The sequence below is a fragment of the Ctenopharyngodon idella genome, chromosome 19 (genome assembly GCF_019924925.1).
Source record: "Ctenopharyngodon idella isolate HZGC_01 chromosome 19, HZGC01, whole genome shotgun sequence".
Lineage (NCBI taxonomy): Eukaryota > Metazoa > Chordata > Actinopteri > Cypriniformes > Xenocyprididae > Ctenopharyngodon > Ctenopharyngodon idella.
In genome coordinates, this window is record NC_067238.1 from 27,356,144 (window position 1) to 27,370,303 (window position 14,160).

At 36.8% G+C, this 14,160-nt stretch overlaps 1 protein-coding gene across 1 annotated transcript in view; it reads right to left on the reverse strand.

The window, feature by feature from the left end:
• The window catches only part of col16a1 (collagen, type XVI, alpha 1), an 80,498-nt gene that overhangs the window by 12,608 nt on the left and 53,730 nt on the right, over positions 1-14,160 (reverse strand). The window contains 13 exon segments of the mRNA XM_051872744.1: positions 411-464; positions 587-640; positions 1,449-1,502; positions 3,931-3,975; positions 5,301-5,345; positions 6,506-6,583; positions 7,600-7,641; positions 7,833-7,949; positions 9,705-9,746; positions 12,011-12,064; positions 12,997-13,068; positions 13,275-13,316; positions 13,475-13,531. Coding sequence (XP_051728704.1) covers positions 411-464; positions 587-640; positions 1,449-1,502; positions 3,931-3,975; positions 5,301-5,345; positions 6,506-6,583; positions 7,600-7,641; positions 7,833-7,949; positions 9,705-9,746; positions 12,011-12,064; positions 12,997-13,068; positions 13,275-13,316; positions 13,475-13,531 — 756 coding nt within the window.

A 14,160-nucleotide genomic window follows, 5' to 3' on the forward strand; every position in this document is an offset into this window, starting at 1 on the left:
AAATGTTTCTTAAGCAGCAAATCAGCATATCAGAATGATTTCTGAATGATTATGTGACACTGAAGACTGGAGTAATGGCTGCTGAAAATTCAGCTTTGCCATCACAAGAATGAATTACATTATAAATATATTTAAATAAAAAAATTGTTATTTTAAATTGTAATAATTTTTCACAATATTACTGTTTTTACTGCAGTTTTGATTAAATAATGCAGCCTTGGTGAGCATAAGAAACTTTCAAAAACCATAATAAATCTTACCGACCCAAAACTTTTGAACTACAGAGTATTTATACACATTTAAACATGAGTTTCAAACATTTCAAGACATTTGTACTGTGTGAAACTATGAAAGTCACTGAATAATATGGACACTGTAAATTTAACATTGTTCAAACAGAGCGTTCTTACTGATTCTCCTTTCTGCCCCACAGTGCCTGGACTGCCACGCTCTCCTTTAAGTCCCTGGAAAAAAAAATAAAACCGATTTCAACCCGCCAATCAAACATTTAGCAGTTATCCCGCCTGTCACAAAACACTAATGTATGATACCTCTGCATCTGGTCATTTGAGAAAATTCCACTTACAGGGAGTCCAGGTGGTCCCATAGTGCCAGGATAGCCAGGATTTCCTGGTGAACCCTAGATAAAATATCAAAACCACTCAATAATACAGCAAACTGTGCACTGGCACCTTTTTAGTATATGGGTCATTGACAAATAAAGCTTCAAAAAAGGTGTTTTTTTTTATCTTTTTAAAACTGATATTGTGTGTAATGCATATTTTGAGTCACGAACATTAATTAACATGCGCCAGAACGACCAAATAGTTGTATGTATATACTATAGTTGTACCACCTGACATGGAAAGTGTACCAACCTACCTATACCTGAAATTAGCAGTTTTTATCAGTATTTGAGAGAGATCTACAAAACTTTTCACTCTGCCACAAGGATAAGTTGGGGTCCTTGTCAATCCATAATAAAAGAGCCATGTTTGGAGTTGTGACACCCTGACATTTGAGAATATACAAATTGCTGGACAAAATTTTTCAATTATCTCAACAACTTTAAAACTACTGATATTTATGAAATTAGTTTATATGAAAGGTTTCAAACCTAAAATGATTCCATAGTATCTAGTTTTTATTTTTTTATTATTAAGACACAATTTTAAATAGTTTTCTTATTTCATAGTTTTCATTTGTCCAGACAGTTGCACCACCTGACATTTTTGGGGTTTAAAATAACAAAACATAAAATAATATGTATTATTTAAATGTATAAAAATAAATTCAAACTAAATAGGTTTTATAAAGTGATATATGTCATGAATTTATTAAATTATTTTAAAAGGAAATAATACACTTAGACAAAAAAAATATGCACGTTATGTCATTGACCCATATATTCCTGAATTACTCAAGACATATACTTTAAGTTGACTCACCTGTTCACCTTTCTGTCCTGGAAGCCCATCTGTGCCTCTCTGACCTTGTTGACCCTTTGATTTAAAACAAAAAAAAAAAAGCAAAGAGGCATTAGAGACAGAGCCGGCAAAAATATTAATATTATAATATCACACATTAATCAGCCGCCTTTTTGGTCTTGCTGGAGAATACTTATGGTTTCCCACCGCCTTGCAGTTCAGATCATTTTAATTTTAATCACAATACAAAACAATTTATACATCTGCCACCAGTTTGCCATTTATTTCATAAGCAGGGGTTGAAAGTAAAGAAAATGAATTAATGTCATTTGTATTCCAAAAACACAGCCAAATGATGCAGAGTTTTTGTTTTTATTGTTTTTTCCTTGTCACGGGACAAAACATGCCTTCAAGCAATTGCAAACATAATGAATATGGTGTAGACCTGAGCTGAATATCATATTGGATGATCAATCAGTAAATGCTTCCTGCATAGATACAACACTCAGAGTTGTATCTTTTTTTTTCTTAATCGATTTAACACATTTCCCTAAAGAAAGGTCAATGATCTTTAAACAATTAACATAGTGATCTAAACAGTTCATAATGTTCCAAGACTGACTGTTCCTATTTACTTTGTCTAAACGCATTGACCTTAGTTAAAATCGATTGAGAAAAACTGTAAGTAAAGTAACGCCCTGTGGGAAGAAAACAACATTTTTGTAGGGATATTTTACTTAGCTAGGTCAAGGGCAAATGGATCACAATGTCATAAAGAAAAATAAAACTGCATTAATAATAAAAATGAAATTAAGAGCTACCAGCAGCAAATCTAAAAATTGTTTAAAGGGGTCTTTGATTATGATTTCACTTTTTTAACTTTAGTTAGTGTGTAATGTTGCTGTTTGAGCATAAACAACATCTGCAAAGTTACGACGCTCAAAGTTCAATGCAAAGGGAGATATTTTCTTTTACAGAAATCGTTTTTTAAGGACTACAACAAACAGGGAGTATAACAAGCTTCTTCCCGGGTTGGTGACATCACAAACCCAAAATTTACATAAACCCTGCCCCCGGGAACACGCAACAAAGGAGGAGAGGCCATGTTGGGCTGCTTTAGAGAAGAGGAAGAGTTGTTGTAGTACAGCGTGGTTACCATGCTGTCATTTTACGCCGGACTGCTTCACAAATGAGGGTCAATTCAATGCTGGATTTGCTCAAACGATTAACATGACGGCACATGCTAGTCGATGAGTTGAATCAACTCCACAGCGACTACATAAATTTATCCACTAACCATTCAGAAATGTCCAGTTGCATTCTAAAAGATGTAACTTCTTCCTGAGTCTCTCCATCAGTGTCGACTCCGGTTTGAACAATGTAAGGCTGAACACCGTTACTGACAATCCTCATTTTGGCTGCATGAGATTCTCAAGTTTTGTTGTTGAGCAACTGAAGCATGAGCTGTTAAAGCTCCGCCCTGGGAGCTGCTGGGAGCAGCAGCTCATTTGCATTTAAAGGGACACGCACAAAAACAGCGTGTTTTTGCTCACACCCAAATAGGGGCAAATTTGACAAGTTATAATAAATGATCTGTGGGATATTTTAAGCTGAAACTTCACAGACACATTTTGGGGACACCAGAGACTTATATTACATCTTGTAAAAGGGGCATTATAGGTCCCCTTTAACTTGTTTAATTTATGAATAATTAAAGTAGTCCGTTCCAAATTCACACCACTGGTTGAGCCAGATGTTGAAATATCACATAAACCACTCCAACAAAGAAAGAACTGAAAGAAACTGTCACAGAGCCAATGTTCAGACTCTTCAGGAACTTAATAATGGCTCACTTATAGTTGTCTCTGTACATTAAACAGAAATAGGAGAGGGAGTATTTGACTTCATCTTTAAATAATAAGCTAGAAGAAAAGAGGAAAAATGCCCCTGTCTCTGTTGCCAATGTCTTTCTGTTTTTCTCTTGAATCTTGCTGACTGCACAGTCTCCTCGGTGGTTCAGTTATATATCATTCTATTAGTGGATCAATTCCACAGAAAATTTCAATTTGGAAAACATCAGCCTATACTGTAAATCTTTATTTTCTGTTTTTCTGTGCTAATAGGAAAAGAAAAAAAACCAGCAAAAAATCTACACCGCTGAGTTTGTTGTTTCAGACTCGATTGAAACGCATTAGAGTCAGATAAAGCTCACAAAGCATAAAGCTGGACAACATTAAAATAAAATCCATTCTGACTCAGACTCAATTCACCAATTCATTGCTAAAACATGCCATTCTAGGAGTTGCGAAATAACCTGTCAGCACCACATACACAATGGCTATGGAGAGATAATTGAACGAGAACCACAACAGTACAGTTTTATTTCTCTGTCATGGCATTTATTATGCCGCATGAGAGAAGATGAGCTGGTTTTCTGAGGTAATTAAACATCTTCTGAATGTGTTTGTTTGAGCCGATCGTGAGTTGGTGTGCTTTGACTTACAGTCAGGCCAGGGGGTCCTTGAGCACCAGGGAAACCAATATTGCCCTATGAAAGACAGATAATAAGAGAACAACATTTAGAAACATATTCTTTTATAATGGGCAAAATCAACAAACAAACAAATATAAGCAATCCTAATAAAAAGTCCCTTGCACCTGTATCCTAATCTACCTCTTCATTTCTCATTGTCACGCAGCCCGTTTCACTTTGTTTTGAACTGAATGTGATGTTAGTACTAAAGTGTGATGAAACTCAACAGAACTGTGCATTACGGACAATTTGTGCGGACCAATGCACAGCTCTAAGTGAATCACAATAAACTTTCTATGGGTTTCAGTGAGTTTTTTGCTTTTTTGCAGAGCAATAACTGATACAAATGTCACAGCATAATAATATTACAATTTAAATGTTTTCAATTTTAATACATATTTTAAAATGTAATTTATTCCTGTGATGGCAAAGCTGAATTTTCAGCATCATTACTCTTCAGTGTCATATGATCCTTTAGAAATCATTCTAATATGTTGATTCGGTGCTCAAGAAACATTTTTTATTATTATCAATGTTAAAAACAGTTATGCTGCTTAATATTGTTATGGAAACCAAATACTGTTTTATTCAGGATTCTTTGATGAACAGAACGTTTAAAAGAACAGCATTTATTTAAAATAGAAATATTTTGTAACAATGTGAATGTCTTTACTGTCATTCTTTCTGGAAAAAAAACAACAACATTAATTTGTTTAAAAAAAAAAGCAACAACAAAAAGTGCATATACATATTGCACAGTGAGTAAAAAAATAAATAAATAAAAAATAATTAATGGCACTTCATATCAAAAAAGGGTTGCAGACTCCTGTTCTATAATAAGAATCCTCCCTAGCCAGTGCACACAAGTTAAAACGGGCACAAAGTCTTAACTCTCATTTCCATCTTGAAATTAGGTTAGGCACAGGTTCTCTCTTGGACTCTTTTGGAAAACCTTCTGCATTTCCCTTCCAAACCTGTAGGGGGCTCTCTAACCTCACAGCAAAGAGTATCTACTGTGCTGTTTTTACTTCTTGGTCTGTCCTAATTGAAAACACTGAACCTGAAAGAAAATAGATCGTGCAAACAAACACTGCATCGTGGGACTAAATGCTAATGACTAAATGAAGTCATGCAGAGCAGTTCACCGTATGCTGCACTTCTGAAACAAGGTCTCAGCATTGGCTTGTCTCTTATGATACGGACTGTACTCTGAAAGCCATCTGAGGTCACTCAGACTCAGTTTCTAAGAAAAGAGGTCTAAAAAAAAAAAAAGGGAATCCTGCCAGAAATTGCCTTTTAGGGAGACAATCTGGAGCATAATGGGGAAAGAGGAAACTTACCGGGGTTCCAACAAGACCAGGGGGTCCTCGCTCACCTCTGGGACCCTACAGTGAACACAGACAAGGATAATGTTTTATAGAACATAGGCGGAGCAACCATTATAACTGGGTTGGGGGGGGGACACTTTTTTGGAAAATAATCATTGCTGGCAATTCAACATGATGACTAAGACCGAGCAGGAGCCTCTGCCAGCCGGTTGCATCAGCAATGAACTGAATGAACGTGCAGGCGGTAAGTAATGCTACTTTGCCTAGCGCCCACCTAATTGGCTTTCAGCAAATCATTTAGGATGACTGGGCATACATTACATCACCTAATTAATATTCATGAGTCAAGATGATAAGGTTTATAAATGTAATAAATGGGACAGAATAATAGATTTTGAGTGTGTTATATATAATTTTTATATATAATATTTGCTTATAAAATTAGAGTATTGTGTTGATAGCAAGAGTTAGGGTGAAGCAGAGCTCTTTTATCCTCTCTAATTGGCACTGGTACTAATAGGGCCTTTCGCACCGGAGGAATCTTTTCATAGTTCCCAGAACTATTGGCTGAAGTACCCGGATTTTGCCGTGTTCGCACCGCAGGAACTAGGAATGATTTTAGTTCTAGGAACTCCTTTATTAACTCTTACTTCAGAGTAGGGTCTAAACCAGCACTATAGGAACTATCTGTGATGTAAGTGTACATTGATTGATCAAACACATGTCAAACACTGGCACCCGGCAATTTTTAAAAAGCCGTGTAAACATATTTACTTCACGAACATGGAAAACAGCGATAACCTGCATATACCTGTTGTTTGCAGGGTTGTGTTCTTCTCTCCGCCTCGATGATATGTAATATTGAAAGTTGTCATAGGAAATTTCATCTCTTAGCCCCACTTTTTGCTCTTTCAGTCGCATAAATTATGCGTTTACATTCCATCTCCGTTATCACGAAACCCACAACATACAACAAACACAGCTCCGATCACAGCATCCTCCATCCACCGGTTTTTAGCGTTTGTAAATGCCGGGCTTAAAGACACTGCTGTTGGCCGCTTTAGAGTTCCTATTCCCGGTGTGAATGCAACCAAGAACATGGCCCGGGGGAGAAATTAGTTCTTGGGAACCATTTCTAGTGGCTAGTTCCTATTACTGAGTTCCTAGAACTATTCGGTGCGAAAGCCCCTAATGAAACTGTTATCTGAATCTCTTACCGGTTCTCCTTTGGCTCCTGGGGTTCCTGGGTATCCGGGAATCCCTGGTGCACCAACACACTGACCGCTGTTACCTGTCTAAAAACATTGAGCAGACATAAAGGGTTACAATAAAAAAAATGCTTGCACAATTTGAAGAGGAAAATAATTTATGACTTTTATGTGATGTAAGGGAAGTTTTTTGTGTCAGTACAATGGAATAAATTACAATTCTCAGTAGCGTGATAGTAACTCAGCTACTTTCAAAATAAGTAACAAGCTACTTTTTCCAGTGAGTAGCAGTATCGCGTGATATAACACTTTCCTAATGTGTTCTTTCTAGCATTCTGATTCATTTAGTGAACTGGGTCGTTTGGACATTCATGTAAATGAACCATTTCAAAAGAATGATTCATTGATTCAGTGCGAGCCTTTGTTTAACTGCCTATGTGAAATATTTAGCTAAATGCTGCTGTTCTTACTTGCTGCTGCCAGTCTTACTTCCTGCAAGAACCTACATAGGTTTGTAACAAATTTGCATGCCCACCAATGGTCTTTATCGGTTCGTGTTGTCGACATGTCGAGAATATGTTGTGTTCTGCGATGCGAAAGCAAATCCAAAGTGCATGCATTTCTAAAGGATGAGACTGATATGTTAAAACCGACGGTGTCGTTACTGTTCATATCACTGTGTATACAAGTGCTGAGGAAGCCTCCAGAGCCAAAATTCAGATATGGTAATGGCCGTTTTGTTTCCAACATGCACTATAAGCGGTAGACCAATCGCAAGAGACTAGACCGTCTGATCAATCAGAGCAGAGCAGGCTCTCAGAAAGAAGGGGTTTAGAGAGACTGAATCCTTTATCAAACCATTTCAGACAGTGTGAGAAAAGAGGTGATGCTGCAATATATATCATAAGAAAATGTTTTTGACCTTGGATGCATGTAAATCTACTGTAGGAAGCTTTAAAATAGTATAATAGGGGCTATATAACTATACATTAGGTAAAAAAAAACATGATGAACAGCAACATTTAACTGAATATTTTATTTTTTAACTATTAACTTATAAACAATTATTATTTATAATAGAATATTATTATCCACAAACTTACAGGCCCGCTTGGTGTTTCCTCTCTCTGCACCGACTGAAAACACTGTAAAGGTGATCATAGAGATGGGTTTACAATACTATATGTTGTACAAAACCATTGGGTATTGTAGAAATCGAAAAGGAATACCATACAGAAAACACAAAACAAGTGTGAACAAATCAATGTTAAGAACACAAACCCACACCCTTGTCTGTTTAATACCAAACAGATCATCCATCATTCATCCCTCTCACCCGTTCACATCCTTCTAAGGGCACAGCGCCAGGCCTGCCCTGATCTCCCTTCTCGCCCTTAGAGCCCACCATGCCGGGCACACCTGGTAGGCCCTTGGAGCATTCGCCACAGCCCTCCTATAGTGAAGCATACACATGACAGGAACACATGTGTAGTCTCTTCAAGGAGCACATGAACAATAAATACGCAGCATCGGCATGCAAATACAAGTGAATGTCATTGCTGAAGAGTAATGAGGTTCAGACAGACTGAGGAGTATGCATGAAATATAAACACAGGATATTTTGTTAAATATCATGCTCTCACATGCCAGTTTGAAAGAATCCAAACCTCAGAATCCAATTCAAGGTTTCAAAGCCAAAAAACTAGGGTTTATAAAATAAATCAGTTTTAAACCGACTCTAATCAGAGATATTCTTCTACCCAAACAGCACTAATACATCACTGAGACATAGGTGAAAAAGATTATTCAAAATTATGTTCTATTTCAAGTGTCCTATTTTTCTACAAACATTTGACAACCATCTAAATAAAATCTTAAACATCTTAAATGCATCTGCTGAACATCAGACAGGGATTTTTAAGCAACATATTGCAGAAAAGAATGCTATTAAAGCTTGTTTCCGCCATGAAATAAAACAATTAAAAAGGTAATTGTGACTTATGTCGCAAATCTGACTTTTTTCCTCGCAATTGCAAGTCTGCATCTCACAATTCAGACTTTTTTTCTCAGAATTGCGAGATTTAAACTTTCAATTGTGAGTTATAAAGTCAGAATTGCGTGATATAAACTCACAATTGTGTCTTATAGTCAGAATTGTGAGATATGAACTCACAATTCTGAGAAAAAAGTATATCTCGCAATTCTGACTTTGTAAGAAGCAAATATGACTTTATTAAAATAAAGAGTTTAATCTCGCAATTGCGAGAAAAAAGTCATAATTGTGAGATAAAAAGTTGCAATTACCTTTTTTATTTAGTGGCAGAAACAAGCTTCCATAAAATGCTCTAATTTTTTGAATATTTTTATTTAGCAAGAATGCACAAATGTTATCTATTTCAAACAAATGCTGTTATTTTGAGCTTTCTATTCATCAAAGAATATTGAAAAATGTATATGGTTTCCACAAAAATATTAAGCAGCACAATTGTTTTCAGCATTGATAATAATAGGAAATGTTTCTTGAGCATGAGAACGACATGAATGGATCATGTGACACTGAAGACTGGAGTAACGGCTGCTGAAAACTAGCTGTGCCATCAGAGGAATACATTACATTTTAAAATATATATTAAATATTTTAATATATTAAATATATTAAAATATAATATTTCACTATATTGCTGTTGTAGTGCATTTTTGATCAAATAAATGATGCTTTTGTGAGCAGATGGGACTTCTTTAAAAAAAAAAATAAATAAATAAAAAATTACAGACCCCAAATTTTTTAATTGTAGTTAAAATCAAATTTTAATGGCATTGCCATGAAAGCATCATAAACTATGTATTTATATAGTTGGATACTTGAAATGAAATATGTCTGGCTTAAAATGCAGCACTTGCTTTTGTGCAATGTGCATCAGGTGTTCCCCATATCATCTCTCTATCCACCAAGGGCTATTTGGCATAAAAAAGGTTGAAGCACTAAAAATCTTCTAAATGAAAATGCACACATGGCATCGATGTCTTGCTGTCGTATGTGTATTATTTGGGGGTTGGTATTCACACCATACCAACGAATACTAATGTGTACATTTCTATACACATTACCAGATAATACCAGTGTTTCATAACATATGCATACTAATAATGCTGTAAAAGTTGAACACCTGCAGTTAATATAAAGATGCAGATTAGACTGTTTGCTTACCTTGTCTGTGGAAGCTGAATCCTGAGGCAGAGGAACAGGAGGCTGCAAGATGGAGAAATCAGTCAGACATGGTGACAGCATCAAAAACACTTTTTCATTTCACAACAACTAAATGTGCAATTATCATCAAAAGTTCAGAAGAAAGTGACTATGGTGAGACCAAAGCAATGTAGTACACTAAAAGTTATTTTTGAAAGCATTGCTTTGAAATCTACAATGAAGTTATGATCTCATTATGTCATTAATAACATAAATCTCATTTTAATAAGGGAATTATTTTGCATGAAATTATTCAGAAACAAATCTGAGAATTATGCTACATTTATTAAGCTGTCATTTCAAAACAGTTTGCTGACTAATTGCATCTATAAACATGTAAATGAAAATGTAATTAGTTATGGTTGGAAATATTAGGCTAGTTGGTCATTTACAGCATGGATAAGAAGTTACTTTCACATCCTTCTTTAATAAGCATTAGTTTCAGAGCACAAAATTCCCCTGTTTACACCTGGTATTAAGATGCCTTTTGGTCGATCAGATCACAAGTAGACGAGTGAGACACATACTTGTTTACACCTGGTATTTTAATCCATCTCTTCTGTCCACTTTCAGCCACTTCTGTCCTGATTTTTTCGAGAGGAGGGTCTATGGATGGGTTAATGTGTGGGTTTTTTCAGATATTTTGATCTAATGGATGAAATAAGCTCGTGAAATTTAAATATGAACACGCCCAGAAAATGTTTGGTACGTTTTTCGTCTTCAAACCAAACTTGGGTCTTCAGCCAACAAAGTTTAAATACCATCTGGCTAGCACACTTCCCATAATGTTTACGTATGAAGTCAGGCGGAAAGTAGGCAGACTTTTGCGGCTGTTCGAACACATTCAACCACATGAGCGTCTATACTATGAAAGCAATCCGGTCGAATGCGTTTTCGACTACCTCTGCAAGTGGTCAAAAGTGGACAAGCTCAAAGCGTTTTAGAGCCTGTTTACACCTGTATTTAGCGTCGTCCACTTGTGATCCGATTGACCAAAACGCATCTTAATACCAGGTGTAAACAGGGCCAAGATATCCAGAAGGACAAAAACAGACAATTCCTAACATTCCCATGTGCAACACCCACAATGTGAACTCATGTGGAGTATGTAATGAGTATTTTATAGCATTTTAAGGAATTCAACTCAAATTCCACTTCAACTTGAACCAATATATTTCACGCAATTGGCCCTTTTTGGTATAGAGGACTGGAATATTACTCTAACTACAGTTGAACCCGAGAGCTTGACCGAGGATGAGAGTGGCCCTCAGATGCTCTTGAAGGTGCTATGAGCATCCAGATACTGATGTGCTTCAAGTACATCATCTTCTCTCACCACCGGCTGGTTTGGGCTCTCCACTGTAAAGTGGTTTCATTCCAGGACCACTCGTATGATAGCACCTTATGCCATCCAATTACTTTTAGTCCAAACTACTGTAATTACGATTTTAATATGCTTTTGCTTTTTTAGTTTTTAAGAGGACCATTTGAATTCCTTGTGTTATTTGTTACTCATTTAATTGAACTATTTAGTGTTTTTGGCTGTAAATGTCAGAATTAATTTTGAATATTAATGAACTAGCTTTGGGATTAAGCTTGTTTTAGGGGGTTGGCGAATGAGAGTTAAAAGAATAACATGGTTTAGATCTGATTGTGCTCTGGAAGAACTTGGTGGTCGGATTCTGCCGATAGAAGTGGAGCAGAGCGGACCAGGACTGAAGTCCGGCCAAATTTCCGCTGCAGGCTGGAAGCCCGGAGCTCTGATTCCAGGATGGGCCTCCGGCCAGCTGAGAAAATATGCATGCGGAGAGACGGGGCCATTAATGCCGAAATCCTGCTTTCAACCAAAGATCTAATGGCTCTTTCTGTACGCACATCACTCACAGTAATGGCCGTCCTAACCGTAACTCAACACAATGGCAGTGTTTACCATTACACAAAGCCTCGGAGACTGTGAGTTAACACTGAAAGGGTAATGGGACCATCGGCGGCCATAAAGGACACACTGCAACAGAGACGCCTCACAGAGTGCTGAGCTAAGATCCTTACAAATGCTTACTGGTTCTTTTTTGTATTATAAAAAAGCTCGTCATTGCTATTGTCCTCGTGAATCACCTCTAGCGAGCTCCGTCTCCCCGCACTAGTTCAAAGAGGCCCAACCTGCTCCCCTTCTAACACAGAAGTCGACCAACAAGGCTCCTTGATCTGTGTTTTTATACTTAAAGCTGTTGCACTCCACTAGCTCCTCCCCCTGTCTGGTTACTCACTGCTTGGCCGGGGGGACCCGGTTTCCCTGGTACGCCATCGTTGCCAGGGATACCCTGTAAGAAGGAACTGAGGTTGAATTGGTTTAGCTTGTGGCCACAATCTGGACACCTCCTTCTCCAGCGGGGCAGAGGGAAAGTAGCCAAAGCCCTGGACCCTCTCCTGGTTTGTGTTCCAGCTCGGAGTAGACATTTACATTTTGCTTGCCTTTCTCTGTCTATTTTTTAAATTTCAGTTCTTCTGAGGCTTGGGAAATCAACACAACACCAGGTTAAAGACCACTCAGCGCTCACGGTGAGATCATACAGAAGTAAATTTGCCAGTTTATCAGGGTGATTGTAATGTTGATGGTCTGAAATACCATCTTATTTCTCATTCTACATTTAAAACATAACTCATGAATAATACATATGAACAATGGACACGTGTATTTTACACCAACCTCACAGTGAGCTCTGCATGGTTTTTAAAAAGAAAAAGCAGCATGATCCCCAACCACTTATTTAATTAATATATTAATTAAGATTACATTTAATTCATATTTTTGCGCAATATTTTAACTACACATTAAGGCTTTAGATTTACAAGCTACGTTAATATCTACATTTACTTTACAATAACTTTTAAAAAAGCACAGCCGTTAACAAAGCACATCCCACGGCACTAACCAAAAGTCCCAGAAGCCCCTTTAAAGCGTGCAAATTTAACATAGCGATCTTTTACAAACTACATTACAGTTGCATGACATTATATTTACATTACATTACATTACATTAATGGCAGCTTTAAGTATTAATCATTATTTGCTAAAGTAACATTTGTTTTTATATGTAAACATTTATTGGTGCATTTAAATTTGCTTTAGCTGAAGCTCAGAGTTATCCATGCAGGCCTTCCCAATACAGAAGCCCCACAAAGACAGCAGGATGGAGGAGGAACAGACAGAAAAAGCAGAGGAACACCATGATGCTATCTGTTTAATACTCACCTGTGGGCCTGGGATTCCTACGAAGCCCTGCGGCCCTGGGGGACCTGGAGGGCCTGGTGGTCCAGGAGGACCCTAAGACACATTTAGCAAAATGAAATAAGTAGAAGTAAAAAAAAAAAAGGGGGGCATTCATTAATCTTTAAAAGCGTTACAATCACTCCCACATTCATTTTTATGTCTGCAGTAGTCCAATAGTTCTTTTTTTTTCCTTTTACAAATTCAAAATGCAGACATTAAAGCAGCAGAAGGGAGACAAAGAGTGAAAAAGGAAGTCAGACCTGAGGACCGGGCTGCCACCTGCTCTCACCACCTGGGACCCCCTGCAAGAAAAGAGCAACTAAGTTCAGAACTATAAATGACATGATCTGAAGTGAGTGTTTTAAAAGGTTGTTTAATAGCCCATATTTTTGGGTGTATATGTGTGAGAGTGTGCTAATGTCCTCCTGATTAACAGCAATTAAATGAGTAATTAGCTCACAGGTCCGCCAGTTCCAGGGGACGTATATTGCAAACAGTTGCACTCTCCTGGTTCACCCTATGACACAGAAAAACTATTTAGTCACAATGATTTCTACATTTTAAACTATGTAAACTGCCACAACTAGGATAACAAATATGCATTTTATTATTTTTGCTTTTTGACAATAACTAAAAGATCATTAGACTACAACAAAACTATAATATGCATTATGATATTATATCTATATATATACACTGTACAGTATATATACTATATATATATATATATATATATATATATATATAGATAGATAGATAGATATAGATATATAGATATGTTTATATGTTTTTATGTTTTTATGTAATATAATTTGTGCAAAGTAACATTTTAAATGGTTGGATTTCTTATTTCATTTTTATTTCTTTTATTTATTTCCTTGGTTTAGTCAAAAAGTGTGAATATTGTTAAAAAAATGGTCAAACCAATTAGTATAAGTATTCAAAATAATAATAATAATAGTGACACTTCCCTTACAGTCCTAACATGCATGCGCGCCACACACACACACACACACACACACACACACACGCAGACATGTTACAGTGTGTCTCAACATGACATGACGTCGAATTACAAAAGGTTTTCGCTGTAGAATTCTATCCTGGCACTCGACAGGACTGACAGAGCACTTCATCACACTTAGG